General features: G+C 47.6%; 1 protein-coding gene across 1 annotated transcript in view; it reads left to right on the top strand.

Annotated features, from left to right (window-relative positions):
• manba (mannosidase, beta A, lysosomal) overlaps positions 1-18,950 on the top strand; it is a 125,061-nt gene that overhangs the window by 63,264 nt on the left and 42,847 nt on the right. Inside the window, 5 exon segments of the mRNA XM_038792894.1 lie at positions 6,455-6,565; positions 8,834-8,897; positions 8,900-8,984; positions 10,786-10,903; positions 18,191-18,277. Coding sequence (XP_038648822.1) covers positions 6,455-6,565; positions 8,834-8,897; positions 8,900-8,984; positions 10,786-10,903; positions 18,191-18,277 — 465 coding nt within the window.

Raw genomic sequence — 18,950 nt, 5'->3', positions numbered from 1 at the left:
TGCACGGCTGCCTGTGGCGATGCACGGCTGCCTGTGGCAATGCACAGCTACTGTGACGATGCACGGCTGCCTGTGACGATGCACGGCTGCCTGTGGCGATGCACGGCTGCCTGTGGCGATGCACGGCTGCCTGTGACGATGCACGGCTGCCTGTGACGATGCACGGCTGCCTGTGGTGACGCACGGCTGCCTGTGGCGACGCACGGCTACCTGTGGCGACGCACGGCTGCCTGTGACGATGCACAGCTACTGTGATGATGCACGGTTGCCTGTGACCATGCACGACTACCTGTTGCGATGCACGGTTGCCTGTGACGATGCACAGCTGCCTGTGGCGATGCACGGCTACTGTGACGATGCACGGCTGCCTGTGACGATGCACGGCTGGTTAAGACGATGCACGGCTGCCTGTGACGATGCACGGCTACCTGTGACGATGCACGGCTACCTGTGACGATGCATGGCTGCCTGTGAAGACAGCCTTTGCTTTGGTTTCTTCTCTCTCTGACTAGCTAATTTCTGTAGCTTTTGAGAGGACTAGCGTGGCCAAGCAGGACCTTCTGTAGTTTCAAACCCTGAAGCATTCCAAAAGCAGGAGTGACTTATCTGGGTGGGGCAGCACGGTGGCCTAGTGGTTAGCACTGCTGCCTCACGGCGGCGAGGTCCCGGGTTTGATCCCGGCTCTGGGTCACTGTCCGTGTGGAGTTTGCACATTCACCCCGTGTTTACGTGGGTTTCGCCCCCACAACCCAAAGATGTGCAGGGTAGGTGGATTGGCCACGCTAAATTGCCCCTTAATTGGAAAAAATTAATTGGGTACTCTAAATTTAAAAAAAAAGGAATGGTTTATCTGGGAAAGTGTGAGGAAGAAGGGTCGGGGGTGAGGATTGGGGGTGCTAGGTGTATTCTGTTGGACCGCCTGTGACAGACTGTACTGATGGTGAGGCTGCCTTGGATAACGTGCAGCCCCTCAGAGGGGCTGGGATGACAGGTGATATAACAAAGCCTCTTCGTCCTGCATTGATTATATATTATTTTATTTACTGATTTTTCAAATGGTAACGGATAGCTATATAAAAGTGAATTTATACAAAGGTTAACTTGCATCTTTGGCACTCCTTCATGACAGGAGCATGTATCCTGTGATTGGTCATCATTTAAAAATTATAGATGAACACAGAGAACATTTTCAGTTGTTACGGTGGGGCGGGGTGGGAGGGGCATGGTAGTTCAATATTAGGGGTCATAAATATAAGATTGTTTTTTTTAAATAAATATTTTTATTCTCCTTTTTCACAATTTTTCTCCCGAATTTACACCCAACAACAATCAATAACCAACAACAAATATCTCAAACCCCATAACAGTAACAACGATCCCATCCTCCCACCCACCGTGCTCAGACATCAGCCCGCATGTTAACATAAACAAATGACAAAGAAAAAAAGGAATCAGGGATTACCCATAGCCACCCCCCCCCCCTCCCCCCCAACTAATGTTCAATGTTATCCAGTTCTTGAAAGTGCATAATGAATAATGCCCATGAATTGTAGAACCCCTCCATCCTTCCCCTCAGTTCAAACTTAACCTTCTCAAGGGTCAAGTATTCCAACAGGTCCCCCCGCCCCACGCCAGGGCACAGGGTGGAGAGGCTGCTCTCCATCCCAGCAGGATCCGCCTTCGGGCGATCAATGAGGCGAAGGCTATGATATCTGCCTCCGCACCCGTTTCCAACCCTGGCTGGTCCGACACCCCGAATATGGCCTCCCGGGGACCCGGGTCCAGCTTCACATGCACCACCTTGGAAATTACCCTAAACACCTCCTTCCAGTACTCCCCAAGCTTTGGACAGGACCAAAACATATGAACGTGATTAGCGGGGCCCCCCCCCGCAAGTCTTCGGCATACAAGGACACCCTATGCTCTATCCCCCCCCTCGCTATTCCTTTCCATGCTCCCGAACGTCTTAATGCGATGGCCAACGGCTCAATCGCGAGCGCAAACAGCAGGGGGGACATAGGACATCCCTGTCTCGTCCCACGGTGGAGAGAGAAGTATCTCGAACTGACATTGTTTGTGCGGACACTCGCCTTCGGCTCCTTATATAGTACCTTTACCCAGTCACAAATCTTTGTCCAATCCCATCAGGTACCCCCATTCTACCCGATCAAACGCCTTCTCGGCGTCCAGTGCCACCACCACCTCTGTTTCCTTCCCCTTCGCCGGTGCCATAACGACGTTCAAAACCCTCCTAATATTCAAAAACAGCTGCCTCCCTTTCACGAACCCTGCCTGATCCTCACCTTCGGGAGGCACCCCTCCAGCCTACCCGCCAGTACCCTCACCAATACTCTTGCGCCCACATTCAGAAGTGATATGGGCCGATACGACCCACACTCCGTCGGATCCTTATCCTTTTTAAGCAGCTGTGAAATCGATGCCTGCCCCAAGGTTTGTGGCAGCACTCCCTTCCCTATCTCCTCTTCAAACATCCCCACCATCAGGGGTGCCAACTTATCCTTAACTTTGTTATGATATTCCACCGGAAACCCATCCGGCCCTGCCACCTTCCCCGACTGCATCCTCCCAATCGCGTCTTTTATCTCCTGCTCCAGTATTGCTCCTTCTAATGTAGCCCTGTCCCCCTCCCCTAGCCTCGGGTTCTCCAACCCAACCAGAAATTCCCGCATCTCACGGTCTCCCCCGGGTGGCTCTGACCTGTACAACCTCTCGTAGAATTCTTCAGAAACCTTGTTAATCAGCTCCGGAGCCATCACCAACTTCCCGGCCCTATCCCTTACCTGAAGAATTTTCCTTGCTGCTGCCTCCCTCTGGAGCTGACCTGCTAACATACTCCATGTCTCCATACTCATAAACTGCACCCCTCGCTCGCCTCAGTTGGCGCACCGCCTTCCTGGTGGATAGTCGGTCGAAGCTCGCCTGTAGTTCCTTCCTCTTTCCCTGTGTCCCCATCCTCCACATAACTCCTATTTGCCTCCAACATTTCATCTATTAGCGTCTGGCGCTCCAACCTCGCCTCTTTGTCCACCCTGGCCTTAAAGGAAATTACCTCACCCCTCACCACCGCCTTTAGAGCCTCCAGGACAACTGCCATTGACACCTCACCCGTACAGTTGAATCTTACATATTCCTTAATTACCTTTTCAATTTTTTCACAGAATACTTGGTTCCCCAAAAGCCCCACATCCAGTTTCCACCCCGGCCTCTGTGCTACCCCCTTCTCCAGCACCATATCCACCCAATGTGGCGCATGATCTGACACAGCAATTGCAGAGTATTCCGACCCCTTGACTCCAGCCAGCAAAACCTTTCCCACCACAAAAAAGTCGATCCGTGAGTATACCCTATGGACTGCTGAGAAAAACGAGTACTCCCGTTCCCCTGGGTGCAGGAACATCCAAGGGTCCACCCCTCCCATTTCCACCATTAGCCCAGCCAGCGCCTTCGCCCCCCCCCTGATGGGACCAGCGAGCGCGGCCGTGACCTGCCCAACCTTGGCTCCTGCAACAGGTTCCAGTCCCACCCCCCCCACAATCAGTTTGTGTGTGTCCAAGTCAGGAATGGCCCCAAACACCTTCCTCGCAAATCCCGCATCGTCCCAGTTGGGACCGTATACACTTACCAGCGCCACTAATCTCCCGTCCAGCGCCCCTGCCACAATCACATATCTACCCCCCTGATCTGCCACCACCTTCTCCATCTGGAAACGTACCCTTTTGCTGACCAACACTGCTACCCCTTGAGCCCTTCCATCAAATCCAGAGTGAAACACTTGGCTAACCCAGCCCTTTTTAAGTCTCACCTGGTCCTTCACCCTCAAGTGAGTCTCCTGCAGATGCGCAAGCACCCTTGACCTCTTGACCGGACCTCCTAGCTCTCTTACGTTCCACGTAACTATCCTTACTGGGGGTCTCTCTCACCCCCCCCCCCCCCCCAATAAGCCTGACCCGCCCCTGTCCATTGTTAACCGAACCCCTCCCCCCCCCTCCTGAAAACCCTCCCTACCTTTCCCCCAGAAACAACATCCCCCAGCATCCAACCCTTCCTCGCTCGCCTTGTAGTCCCATTGACGCCTGCTATCCAGGCTCCAATGTCCGCAGCACTCCTCTCCTCTCACCTCCGTTCACTAGCTGACTGACTTTAGCTAGCTAGTGCGGGTGGCTCCCCCCCGCCAAGACATATCATCCCCTTCCACCCAGTCCCAGAAAAAAAAACCAAACCCAACAATCCAACCCATACAATTCACTCACATAACAATTAACCATCGCAACACAGAACGCCCATCAACCCACCATTAACTTACACTCTATAACAATACAAAGAGAAGTACATTACAATACAAATCCGTAAAAAGAAAGTTATAACATTTATACATTTTCCGGCTGTTCAAACACAGTCCACAGTCTCTCTTCCAGCTCTGCTCTTCATGTCTGTCCCAAGCCTTCTGCCTTCACGAACGTCTCAGCCGCATCCGCTGTCTCAAAATAAAAGTCTTTGGCGTTATACGTTACCCTCAACCTCGCTGGGTACACCATACCAAACCGTACCCCCTTCTTGTACAACGTCACCTTCACTCGCCCAAACGCCGCTCGTCTTTTTGCCAACTCCACCGTCAAGTCCTGGTAGATCCGGACCGTAGTACCATCCCATAGTATCTCCCGCTTCTGCTTCGCCCAGTTTAACACCTTCTCCTTCATGCCAAACTTATGGAAGCAGATAATTACTGCTCTTGGCGGCTCGTTCACTTTGGGCTTTGGCCTTAATGACCGATGGGCTCGGTCTAGCTCGTACTGGGAGGGGCTCTCACCCTCCCCCATCAGCTCCGCCAACTTCTTAGCGAAGTATTGTGTTGGCCTTGGGCCCTCTGTTCCTTCGGGCAAGCCCACAATTCTCAAATTATGCCGCCTTGAGCGGTTTTCCAAGTCTTCCAGCTTTGCTCGGAGACCTCTATTAATCTCCACAGCCCTCCGCAACCCATCTCCCATCGAGGTGACCTGGTCGCTGTGTCGTGACATGGCTTCCTCCACATCTTTCATCTTCTCGCCCTGTTCTCTCACCTCGGCCAATGCCTTTGCCACCGTCACCTTCAACGGGGCAATTATCGGGGCGATTGCCTCCTCCACCAGTAACTTCAATGCGGCCGCTGTCTCCTTTTTCCAGGCCTCCATGTGCCTCGCAAACTGTTTTTCTAGCTCCCCCGCCATCTCCTCAGTCACCTTCTCCATCGAGAATAGTGCGGCCCCGCTTTGCAGTTCGGCTTCCGCCATCCTATCACCACTTTTATTTGTCTTCTCCTTCAGCGGCGACCCCGCGTTTCCTTCCTTTCTTCGACGCTGCTTTTCACATCCTTTAGTAGCTTATTGTTTTTCACTTTCTTTCTCTTCTCCTCTCTCTCCCTCCACCCTTCTGTCCTTCATCAATCTGAATTTTTCTTTTTTTAAAGACAAAGGGGATGAAAAAAAAAACTTCACCAAACTTCTTTAAATTTCTTTAAATCTTCCAGCTCTCTTCCTTTCCCCTCTGTACTCATCCAGAACTCCCCTGGGACCAGGTTCCAGCCGCCTTTCTTCCTCCTAGGTGGGAGCCATCCGTTGTGGGACACCGCCCTTACATGGTGTCCTGGACTCGGGCCTGCCTCCTCGGCCGCCTCGTAGCTCCGCTCCCGCTGCTCTGGCCCCAACACCACGCTGGGCCCAGGACCTCAGCCCCCTCCGCCCCAACACCCGCGCGGGGTTCTTCCCCGGTTTTTAAACCGGCCCCACTGGCTGCTCGCGACGGCCCCAAAGGCCGACGGTAGTCGGGGGGTGCGTCGAAACTCGGGGATTTCCCCGAAATCGCCGTGACTCGCGGCCACCGGCGGGAGCTCTTCCTAAATATAAGATTGTTGTCAATGAATCCAGCCAGACATTTGGAGAAACCAGAGTGTGGAACTTGCTCCCACAGCGAGTGGTTTGGTTGAAAAGTGTAGTTGCATTTCAGAGGAAACTGGGTAAGTGAGTGAAAAAGAAAAGAATAGAAGGAATTGGTGATGGGGTTCGATGAAGAGGGATGGGAGAGGGCCCATGTGGAGAACATATACCAGCACACACTAGTTGGGCTGAATGGCCTGTTTCTTTGCTACTCTCCATTGCAGGCACCTGCTCAAGATCCCAACTAAGTTACTCTTGGCTCATGAAACTTTGTACCCAAGTGTGCTCAAGACAAACATTTCGCCCTTCCATGCCTTCCATGCCTTCTTGTTCAATTGTTTGCTTATAATAATAATCTTTATTGTCACAAGTAGGCTTACATTAGCAGTGCAATCAAGTTACCATGAAAAGGTTAATTACAATTTTAGCAAGTGTAAGATTTATGTTGTGCTTAATCTTCACAATGAACTTGTGTATAAAGATGGAAGTAATGCATCATTTATTGGGACTTTATTATTTTTCAGGATGCTTCTGTTGATCTCTGGTGGCCCAATGGACATGGCAATCAGACTGGTTACAACATGACTGTTACTTTCACTATCAGCAGAGAACACTACATCGAAAAGTCTATTATGGTCAGTCATTTTTAACTATGTTTATGTTTATTTAAAAAATGCACAGGTTGACAAATTTAAAATTTTTTACGAGCATCCCCCCCCCCCCCCAAAAAGTATGAAAACCATTTTAAAATGTCATATTTTTCATCACTAATTATATGTTTTTTAAAATTGAAAGTACCCAATTAATTATTTTCCCAATTAATGGCAATGACCAATTTAGCGTGACCAATCCACCTACCCTGCACATCTTTGAGTTGTTGGGGTGAAACCCACGCAGACACGGGAAGAATGTGCAAACTCCACACAGACAGTGACTCAGGGCCTGGATAGAACCTGGGACCTCGGTGCCATGAGGCAGCAGTGCTAACCACTGCACCACCGTGCTGCCACACTAATTATACTTTAAAAGAAAATCTGTTCCCTTGCCTCCATGAAGAAGAGAAAACAATTCACATTTCTTGTGTCTTGACCATCAAGTTGTCAGTGTTGCACGTTTTGCTATGGGTGTAAAACGCTTTTATTGGAGTGTATTAACTTGCCTCCGTTAAAGGCCGTGTGCTTAACACTACTAGGCTCTGTGTATGTATTTTCAGCTCAGGAGTCGCCAGATGCCGTATAGACACCTCACAAATATTCCAAGGTCAGGTTCAAAGTAATAAAACGATACACCGATTAGTAAGTTCCAAACGATCAATATTTATTATACAATTATAATAAATACGCATGCACACGCTAAGGGACTAAGCTATGACTAAACTAAGCAATCAGAATACTTAACTAAACAGGAACAGGCAAGGTCAGGGAGCGAGGCCTTCGTCCCGGTCTTGGTCTGCAACCTTCAGAAAGCGTGCTGGTCACTGGGGGTCTAGCGGGCCTGGTTCGCGTAGCGAGCGTCGTATTGGCACTTACGGTTCGGCGGCTGGTGCTCAACGGCTGGAGTCAGGATACAATTCGAAGTTCTTGGTCAAAGCCGGAGCACGAAACAACAGACAGGACCATGTGTGGGGGTCTACTTTTATAGGGGTCCCCAATGTCCTTGCCTTTTCCTGGGCGGGCTTTACCTTCAGGTATCGATTGGATCGCTTCCAATCGATATCTTTTGAATTCCTCCAATGTGAGGGTCTCTCTTGATAGTGGGGGCGGTTTCTATAGTGGATACTTCTGGTGCCGCTCTGTCTGGACATCCACTCAAGTATCTTATTCAAACCCAAATGTTGCCATTGTGTGTCCCTAGATCTGGACTGCCTCATTAGTATGTAAAACGTTCTGCCATTATCACCTTTGGTTTGAGATCTTCCACCTGGCCAGAAACTGGTTTTGCTGCTTGCAAAATGCTAATGAGTGTTTGCAGGCTGCTTGCCTTGGCTAAACTGTTTTTTCCCTGCAGTCTTAGCGATTCTCCATTTTGTTTAGTTCAGTGTCCATTTTAGGTGGCTACAGTGGCTACATCAGCTAAAAGAATTAAAGGCTATGAGTTAAATTAGGCATTAATAATTTATTTTATACAGGGTACGGAAGCATTAGTGGCTATATATTACTGGGCTAGTAATAAGAACATTGGTTGAATGATCCAGAGACATGAATTCAGACCCCACCATTTGCTTCACCCAGCCGGGTAATTTAAATTCAGTTAATTAAATAAAATCTTGTAAAGAAATTAATGGTGAGTATGAAACAACAGGATTATCGCAAAAGCCTATTTGGTTCATTAATGTCCTTTAGGAAGGAAATTACCATCCTTTCCCAGTCTCAGTGGGGTTACTGGGTTATGGGGATAGGTTTGGGTAGGGCGCTCTTTCCAAGAGCCGGTGCAGACTCGATGGGCTGAATGACCTCCTTCTGCACTTTAAATTCTATGATACCATCCAATGTGACCCACAGCAATATAGTTGCCTCTGAAATGACACAACAACCACTTGCTTGTGGCCATGAAGGCAGATCACCATCACCTTCTCAAGGGCAATTGGAGATGAATAATAAAATGCTGGCCTTACCAGCGACGTCCACATCCTGTGATAAAGGAGTAACTTTTAATGGCTCATTGCATACAATTTTCTCATGGACATTAAAGCATTTTGTCGACAAGGTCAGCTTCTAACAGTTTTCTTTATAAATCAGTAGACTATATTCATATTCCAGGGAATCATGGCTATCATTTAGATTCTAATAGGCATAAAAAAAATATTTTGAAACCATCATTTAATTTCGATGCTGTGATTGTAAGTTATTTTATTCCCCTTTTCCTATCAGCTCAAAGTTTGTACCGTTTCCTGTTTACAATAGATTTATTTCCGAACAGTGGAACTGATACAAGAGGCAGTATCAGGATCTCCAGGACTAAGCTTTTATTTAAGATAAATGGAGTCCCAATATTCCTCAAGGGTTCAAACTGGATTCCTGCAGATGCCTTTCTGGACAGAGTGACATTTGATGTGTAAGTATTATTATTATTAAGTTTTGACAGTTCCGAGATGTGCATTAAAATGAAAAATGAAAATCGCTTATTGTCACGAGTAGGCTTCAATGAAGTTACTGTGAAAAGCCCCTAGTCGCCACATTCCACCTGTCCGGGGAGGCTGGTACTGGAATCAAACTGTGCTGCTGGCCTGCTTGGTCTGCTTTAAAAGCCAGTGATTTAGTCCAGTGAGCTAAACCAGCCCACTGTAGTGACTGTGTCTATTTTTATATCATAGCACAAGTACATAGAGAATTAAATCATGTAAATAAAAGCCAGAATAGATGCTTTATTTACCACACATTGAATTAGAGTTGTGGAAGTGTCTTCTGTGTGAACCAGACCAGTGTGTTGTGGTTTGATTTCTTTGGTCTCAATCCTGCTAACTGCTAATTCAACTCTGAATAATTTATTGTGTATGTAATTTTCATAAATCTATTTATTGTCACCCGAAGACATATAGTCATATCAAACCTGATTGAAATCCCAGTCTGAAGTTGTCCTGGGTTAAATCAATGTTGAAGGGGGTATATAATTAGATAAGTTTAATTGTCAGATCTGATGTTTGTATCTGTTTACGTTTGTATCTATTTTGGGAAGCACAAGTGGCCAGCACTGTGGCTTTACAGCACCAGAGTCCCAGGTTCGATTCCCCGCTGGGTCACTGTCTGTGCGGAGTCTGCATGTTCTCCCTGTGTCTGCGTGGGTTTCCTCCGGGTGCTCCGGTTTCCTCCCACAGTCCAAAGACGTGCAGATTAGGTGGATTGGCTATGATAAATTTCCCTTAGTGACCAAAAAGGTTAGGAGGGGTTATGGGGATAGGGTGAAAGAGGGGGTTTAAGTGGGTCGGTGCAGACTCGATGGGCCGAATGGCCTCTTTCTGCACTGCCTGTTCTATGAAAATATTAATGGGACGTTTGGATGTTTGTTGATGGTTTAAACAAGAGAGGAAGAATAACACAGCTCAAAATCTGCTATGTACAGAGTTCCTTGCCTTTAGTTTCCATTATGTGGAAGTTTTTAAACTTCAGATATAACAATGTCCCCATTGCGTGGCGAATTACTGAGTTGCAAGTTTCAAATTCTTGCACACAAATAGAAATCAGTTCAAATTGCAATTTCTGGATACTTCAAAAGAAGTGATCTTTGTCGAAAAGCCTTAATGCACACATTGACCGTTTAAATTTATCTCTATTGTAAGACTTGTTAATAAGCATTGCTCATGTTCAGCTGTAAGTAACCCGTCTGGTCACTGATTCTATCACAGCACATGAGGTTGGATACCATCTTTAAATAAAATAAGAGCACCATTTTAATGTGAAGTCTGAATATCCATTTGGATCTCCAAATTAATGTAAGTGTTAAGTTCCATAACTCTGGATGCTGAAAATGAGGACAGCTCTGATATTATAATTCAGCAAGAAAAATAAGTAAATTTAGGAAGGATCAGCTGATACAAATTAATGTATGGTCGAATGTTAATTGAATGTGATTCTTGAGTCCCTCTCTCATGACTTGTGTGGATATTGGTAAATCTTAGGAGTGCTGTCAGCGACATTCCAGTATGTATTTGCCACAGATGGGGTACTTCATCACCACCAATTCATGGAAACTCCACTGTTTGAGTATCATTGTGATCAATGGTGAAGCTTTAGTGAACAGGCAGTAACATTTGATCATGTGGAAATCTGAACTTTCAGAATTACTCATGACAGATTTGCACTCCATATTTGGTGCATTGCTTACTACTTGACATTTTTTTCTCTCGTTTAATTTACAGATTGCAAAACTTGTTGCAGTCAGCAGTTGATGCCAATATGAATGCGTTAAGGGTGTGGGGAGGAGGAGTGTATGAACAAGATGAATTTTATAACCTGTGCGATGAATTGGGAATTATGGTAAGAAATTAAAAAGCAGAAAACTGTGGGATTTTGATAATCTGTGAGAAAGTCTCAGATCCTTAAAATCCTTGTCACAATTTCCAGACCGCAACACACTAAAGTCAGATAGCTCAGAAAGAAGGCCATTCAGTCCATCGTGTCTGTACTGGCTGTTTGAAAGATCTATTCAATTAATTCCAATCTCCTGCTCTTTTGCCAAAACCACACAATGATTCCTTTTCAAGAAATGATTCAATTCTCTTTTTGAAAGTTACTGGTGAATCTGCTTTGCTTTCAGGCAGTACTTTCCAAATGATCATACCTTGCTGCTGAAAATAAAGATTCTCCTCTTCTCCCCACTGTAGTTTTGTACAATTAGCTTAAACTCGCCACTACTTAACCCAGCGTTGTTTGAGAGTTTGGTGAAAACTCTCATTCCTCCAAACATTGACAGTATCAGATCTTGAGCCAAACTTGATTTGTAGGACAAAATCCTGTCGCTTTTGGTGAATATTACATATAAATTGCAGCATGGAAACGGGCTGTTTGACCCAATCATTCTGGGATGGTTCTCTACAGGAATAAAAATAATAACTCGAGCAAGTGTCTGCCTATTTTCATATCCCTTAACTCCCCACTCCACCCCAAACTCTTCAATCACCAGTCTCTGCTTCAGAACACAAACTCCAGTAGTATATCTCAACTTGGGCAGCACGGTAACATAGTGGTTAGCATCAATGCTTCACAGCTCCAGGGTCCCAGGTTCGATTCCCGGCTGGGTCACTGTCGGTGTGGAGTCTGCACGTCCTCCCCGTGTGTGCGTGGGTTTCCTCCGGGTGCTCCGGTTTCCTCCCACAGTCCAAAGATGTGCGGGTTAGGTGGATTGGCCATGCTAAATTGCCCATAGTGTCCTAAAAAAAAGTAAGGTTAAGGGGGAGTTGTTGGGTTACGGGTGTAGGGTGGATACGTGAGTTTGAGTAGGGTGATCATTGCTCAGCACAACATCGAGGGCCGAAGGGCCTGTTCTGTGCTGCACTGTTCTATGTTCTATGTTCTCTTTTACAAAGAAAGTCCCCCTTTACCTCTGTCCCTGATGTCTTATATTTTACAATAAACGTTCCTTTGTTCTAGATCCCTCAGCCCTTGGAGGCAGTTTTTTTATATCCATCCATACACCATCCTTCATCATTTTAAACATCCTTCAAAATCACCAGTCATCTCCAAACTTTTAATAAAAGCAGTGTTAGGATGGCAGATGTTAATTGCTGGGCTATCGCAACGATTTGCAATTCGCATCTTATTATCAGAAGTTATGTGCAGGGAAGTCGGGAGTAAAAAATCCAATACCACTTTTGGGTTTTTAAATATTAAACTAAAGCATTCATTAACAAGAAAAGAAAACTTAAAAACAGTATTTCAATTACTCAGTTAAATTTAGTCTTATAACATTTCTCAAAAGATTCCAATTAGCTAGACTCATAAATAAGTACCCTTTTTCACGCAACAGTCCCTATAGATTCTTAAACTATAAGAATTTCAGTAATATTACCACAAGGCGCATCCACTGTTGCTATATTGGGTGGGTTGGGGGGGGGGGGGGGTGGTATTTCACAGGATTTCTCTTTCCCTCTCACTCTCCTTGCTTTCTGGAAGAAACAAACACTACCCTTGGCTGGCTGGAGATGCTCACTTCAAAGAACATAAGAACTAGGAGCAGGTGTCGGCCATCTGGCCCCTCGAGCCTGCTCCGCCATTCAATGAGATCATGGCTGATCTTTTGTGGACTCAGCTCCACTTTCCGGCCCGAACACCATAACCCTTAATCCCTTTATTCTTCAAAAAACTATCTATCTCTATCTTAAAAACATTTAATGAAGGAGCCTCACCTGCTTCACTGGTCAAGGAATTCCATAGATTCACAACCCTTTGGGTGAAGAAGTTCCTCCTAAACTCAGTCCTAAATCTACTTCCCCTTATTTTGAGGCTATGCCCCCTAGTTCTGCTGTCACCCGCCAGTGGAAACAACCTGCCCGCATCTATCCTATCTATTCCCTTCATAATTTTATATGTTTCTATAAGATCCCCCCTCATTTGATGTCACACAGCATACTCTTCATCCTTTCCCCCCCAATCCTGCTTTCAACCTTTCTTTAAATATTTTCTTTCTCTTTTGTCTTTAAACCCATTATTCTTAACTTTTCTTTGGAAGTTATCTCTTCAACAATATTTCATGTTGTCTTAATGGTCACGACTTTTGGGAAAAGTAAACTTAAAACATTGTTTTATTAATTTCTGATCTTTGCTAGTTTTTTTTTAATAAACATTTTATGGAGTATTTTTGGTTTTAGAACAACAAGAAAATAAACAATGTACATGAATCTAGAAACATAGTGCAAAAGCCGTCTCCCTCCCTTACAGGTCCCCCCCCCCCCCCCAAACCCACCTTCTGCTGACGATTAATTTTGCACAAAGAAGTTGACGAACGGTTGCCACCTCCGGGCGAACCCTAACATTGACCCTCTCAGGGCGAACTTGATTTTCTCCAAACAGAGAAAGCTAGCCATGTCCGATAGCCAGGTCTCCGACTTCGGGGGCTTTGAGTCCCTCCAAGCTAATAGTATCCATCTCCGGGCTACCAGAGAAGCAAAGGCCAGAATGTCTGTCTCTTTCTCCTCCCGGATTCCCGGATCTTCCGACACCCCGAAAATCGCCACCTCTGGACTCGGTGCCACCCTTGTTTTTAACACCGTGGACATGACATCTGCAAACCCAGCCAAAATCCCCTAAGCTTCGGACATGCCCAAAACATGTGGACATGGTCCGCTGGTCCTCCTGCACAATTTACACACGTCTTCTACCCCAAAGAACCTGCTCATCCGGGCCACTGTCATGTGAGCCCAGTGAACGACCTTGAATTGTATCAGGCTGAGCCTGGCACATGTTATGGACGCGTTGTCTCTACTCAGTGTATCCGCCCAGAGAACATCCTCTATCTCACCTCCCAACTCCTCCTCCCACTTGCACTTCAGCTCATCAGTCTGCATATCCTCTGACCCCATGAGCTCCTTATAGATATCGGAGACCTTCCCTTCTCCCACCCACACACTGGAAACTACCCACACACTGGAAACTACCCTGTCCTGTATCCCCCTTGGTGGTAGGAGCAGGAAGGTTGAGACCTGCCTTCGGAGGAAGTCCCGCACCTGCAGTTATCTAAATTTGTGTCCCCCTCGCCCAATCCAAATTTCTCCTCCAGCTCCCTCAAGCTAGGAAATCTCCTCTATAAACATATCCCCCATCCTCTCAATCTCTGCTCTCTGACATCCCCGAAGCCCCCCGTACATCCTTCCCGGGGCAAACCGGTGATTATTACAGATTGGAGACCAGACCGATGCTCCCTCCGCTCTCACATGTTTCCTCCATTGCCCCCAGACTCTCAGGGTCGCCACCACCACAGGGCTGGTGGAGTACCGTGCCGGCGGGATCGGCAGAGGCGCCGTTATCAACGCTCCCAAACTGGTGCCCTTACATGGAGCCGTCTCCATACGCTCCCATGCCGACCTCTCTCTCTCTCTCTCTCTCGTCTCTCTCTCTCTCTCTCCTCTCTCTCTCTCTCTCTCTCTCTCTCTCTCTCTCTCTCTCTCTCTCCTCTCTCTCTCTCTCTCTCTCTCTCTCTCTCTCTCTCCTCTCTCTCTCTCTCTCTCTCTCTCTCACTCTCACTCTCACACTCTCTCTCTCTCTCCCCCCACCCGCCCAACCACCACCACCCACTTCCTGATCATGGCTATATGCGCCGCTCAAGCATCCCCTTTTTTACTCGCAGGGTCTTACCCGCCCATACAAAGTAAGACGTCTTACAACACCAGGTTAAAGTCCAACAGGATTGTTTCAAACACGACCTTTCGGAGTGCAACTCCTTCCTCAGGTTTATTGACTGGGTCAGGTTGGCCCATACAAAGCCAGAGATCACCTTATTGACCTGTTTGAAAAAGGACCGCGGAATAAAGATGTGGAGACACTGAAACACAAACAGGAATCTCGAAAGGACCATCATCTTCACCGTCTGCACCCTCCCAGCCAGTGACAACGGGAGCGCGTCCCACCTCCAAAAATCGTCCTTCATTTCGTCTACTAGTCGGGCCAGATTAAGTTTGTGCAACCGTTCCGATTTCCGTGCCACTTGGGTGCCTAGATACCTAAAGCTTCCCCCTACCACCCTAAACGGCAATTCCCCCAGTCGCCTCTCCTGTCCCCTCCCCTGGACCGCAAACATCTCACTTTTCCCCATATTTAGTTTATACCCCAAAAACCAGTCAAATTCCCCTGGAATCCTCATGATTTTTTCCATCCGCTCTGCTGGGTCTGACAGATACAGGAGCAGGTCGTCTGCGTAAAGTGAGACTCTGTGTTCCACCCCCCCCCCCCCCCCCCCCCCCCCCCCCCCCCCCCCCGGACCAGCCCTTTGAAGCTCTCAGTGCAATTGCCAACGGCTCTATGGCTAACGTGAACAACAGTGGGGAGAGGAGGCACCCTTGTCTCGTTCTCCCGCTGCAGTCTAAAATAGTCCGATGTTGTCCTAGTCGTCCGTACGTTCGCCACAGGAGCCTGATACAGCAACCTGACCCAATCAATAAAGCCCCGCCCAAATCTGAACCGTCCCAGTACCTTCCACAGATAATCCCATTCTACTCGATCAAAAGCCTTCTCTGCGTCCATTGTGATCACTACCTCCACCTCCCGGGGCATCATGATCACGTTTAACAGCCTTCTCACATTGGCCACCAACTGCCTTCCCTTAACAAAACCCGTCTGGTCCACCCCAATAACGTCAGGAACACAATCCTCAATCCTAGAGGACAAAATTTTGGCCAGCAATTTGGCGTCCACATTCAACAGGGATATCGGCCTGTAGGACCCAGACGGCTCCGGGTCCTTGTCCCGCTTCAGAATCAGTGAAATCGTGGCCTGTGACATCGTCGGGGGCAGCACCCCTCTCTCCCTTGCCTCATTGAACATCCTCATCAACACCGGCCCCAATATCCCAGAGAACCTTTCATAGAACTCCACTGGGTACCCATCCGGCCCCGGGGCCTTACCCTTCTGCCTGGCCCTCAGACCCTCCACTATCTCTTCCAACCCGATCGGAGCCCCCAGCCCTTCTACCAGCTCTCCGTCCACCTTCGGGAAATTCAGCCCCACTAGGAAGTGCCTCATCCCCTCCGGCCCCGGAGGGGGTTCCGACCCGTACAGCCTACTGTAGAAATCCCTAAACGCCTTATTCACCCCCTGCTGAGGCTCCAACCAGGTTCCCGTCTCCATCATTTACTTTCCCTATCTTCCCGGCTGCCTCCCTCTTTCTAAGCTGCTGTGCAAGCATTCTGCTGGCCTTCTCTCCATACTCATAGATCGTCCCCCTCGCCTTTCTCAGCTGCTCTACCACCCTCCCTGTGGTTAACAAGCTGAACTCCGCCTGCAATCTCCGTCGTTCCCTTAAAAGCCCTGCCTCTGGGGTCTCCGCATACCTCCTGTCGACCTCTAGTATCTCCTTTACCAGTCGGTCCGTCTCTGCCCTGTCCACCTTCTCCCTATGGGCCCGTATCGAGATCAGCTCCCCTCTGACCACCGCCTTCAATGCCTCCCAGACCATCGCTGCTGAAATTTCCCCCGTGCCGTTGACCTGCAGGTAGTTCTGAATACATTTCCTCAGCCGCTCGCACATCCCTTCGTCAGCCAAAAGTCCCACATCTAACCTCCAGTGCGGGCGCTGGTTACTGTCTTTACTAACCTGCAGGTCAACCCAGTGCGGAGCATGGTCTGAGATTGTGATCGCCAAGTACCCTGTGTCCACCACCCCTGCCAGTAAGACCCTGCTCAGAATATAGAAATCAAACCGGGAGTACACTTTATGCATGAGTGAGTAGAAGGAGAACACCTTCACCCTCGGCTGCCCAAATCTCCATGGATCCACACACACACACACACACACACACACACACACACTCCCCCCCCCCCAGCTCCATGAAGCCTTTTAGTTCCTTTGCCATTGATGGCACCCTGCCCATTTTTGAGCTTGACCGGTCTAAACCAGGGTCAATGATTGTGTTGAAGTCCCCTTCCATGACCAGCTTATGCGAATCCAGGTCCGGTACCTTCCCCAGCATCCTCTTTATAAACTCCACATCGTCCCAATTTGGCGCATACACATTTACTAACACCACCTGCACCCCCTCCAGTTTCCCACTGACCATAATGTACCGGCCTCCCCCATCCAAAACTATTCTTCCCGCCTCAAACACCACTCGCTTGTTGATCAGGATCGCGACCCCTCTAGTCTTTGAGTCCAATCCCGAGTTTCAAAACCTTTCCTTAATCTAATCTGATCAGCTACTCTGAGGTGCGTCTCCTGCAGCATTACCACGTCCGCCTTCAGTCCTCTCAAATGCACGAACACGCATGCCCTCTTGACCGGCCCATTTTGCCCTCGTACATTCCAGGTGATCAGTCTAATTGGGGAGCTCATTGCCCTGTGCCCCTCCCTGTGCTCCTTATTAAATTAGGTTCAGTCTGCCTGTTTAGTCCACTATTAAAAGATCCCTGGCCATTTCAAAGAGCTATTACAATGGGCTGATTGGCCTCCGTTGCTGTAAGTTTTTATGATTCAATGATTGTTCATTTAAGGAAGAGCAGTGGAAGTTCTCCCAAATGTTTGGCCAGCATTTCTCATTGAACAACCATCAACAAAAATAAATTAACCAGTCATTCATCTTAATGGTATCTGTGGGATCTTGCTGTGTACACTGTGGTCATTGTCGTAACGTTGAAGTAATTTGTGTTTGGAAATTTCTGAAACATTAGATCGTATGTAAATTGAAGTCTTCAAATTCTCAAGGGGTTGCATTCATAAAGCATACCATAAAATCAGATTACATATCACCCATTTCTATTTTTAAACATTTTGGGACATTTCCTGCTGCGTAAGCAGATGAGCAATATTGATATGGCCTTTCCTCGTTCTCCAATTTAAGCTTTCAATCCACGATTTGAGCTTGTGTCCTTTCCACAAATTTTCCGCTATCTGGAAGAAAAAATGAAAATTAACACTCCTCGCTAGTGAACAATCCATAGCTGTTTTGTACTTGCCCATTACCTTCAGAATACTTCCAGTGTTATTGACTGAGAAATTGCTGATTCACTGACAGAATGTACTGGAGCTGTGTTTGACCACAAGAGGTAATGCTGAACAACCTTTACCAATAGTTGGTTTCTTACTAATTAAATATCTTCTTGCGTGCTCTCGTTTTTCAGATTTGGCAGGATTTCATGTTTGCCTGTGCACTTTATCCGACTGACCAGAGCTATTTGGATTCAGTGAAGGCAGAAATTACTCATCAGGTAAATAAATACAAATTCATATAAGAAATCCAACGCTGATCTAATTTAATACATTTTTAAAAGCATGTGATGATTTTAACGGGCTTCTATATTTTCCAACAATGTCTGATGTTCACAAAGATAATGAGGTGAAAGCAGCTTCACCAAATATAGTGATGGACAGGCTGAAGGAAGTGATCGAGAGCAGGCATTGTCAAAGTCGGGGGTGCGACCTGCGGCTGGGTCGTGGGCGGGTGTTGGGAGGGTCGCAGAGCCGTCTGCTGCGGCGCTCCCGATCACGCAAAACCGCACGCAACAGCCTCAGCAGCCAGCTGCAAGCGACCTACAAAATGGCCACGAACTTATTTTAAAAATGCAGCCGCTCTGCGCATGCGTGGGCGCTCATCAGTACGCCTGCGCATCGATGAGCGGGCACGCATGCACAGTGCGGCAACATTGTTTTAATACGGTTGCAGCCTTTTTTTTACAAGTTTGGAGTTTTTGTTTGATAAAATTTTATAGGGAAAAAATGCAGAAACTGAAAATGTTTTCATCCTCTCGAAATTGAAAGTTCATCACATTTCACCTAAACATTACAAGGTAAGAGAAAATGGTGGGCCGCGAAGGTCGGCCGGCGTGGGCCGCGAAGGTCTGCCGGCATGGGCCGCGAAGGTCGGCCGGCCTGGGTCGCGAA

Source organism: Scyliorhinus canicula, chromosome 3, assembly GCF_902713615.1.
Source record: "Scyliorhinus canicula chromosome 3, sScyCan1.1, whole genome shotgun sequence".
NCBI lineage: Eukaryota > Metazoa > Chordata > Chondrichthyes > Carcharhiniformes > Scyliorhinidae > Scyliorhinus > Scyliorhinus canicula.
This window is presented reverse-complemented; position numbering and strand designations above follow the sequence as displayed.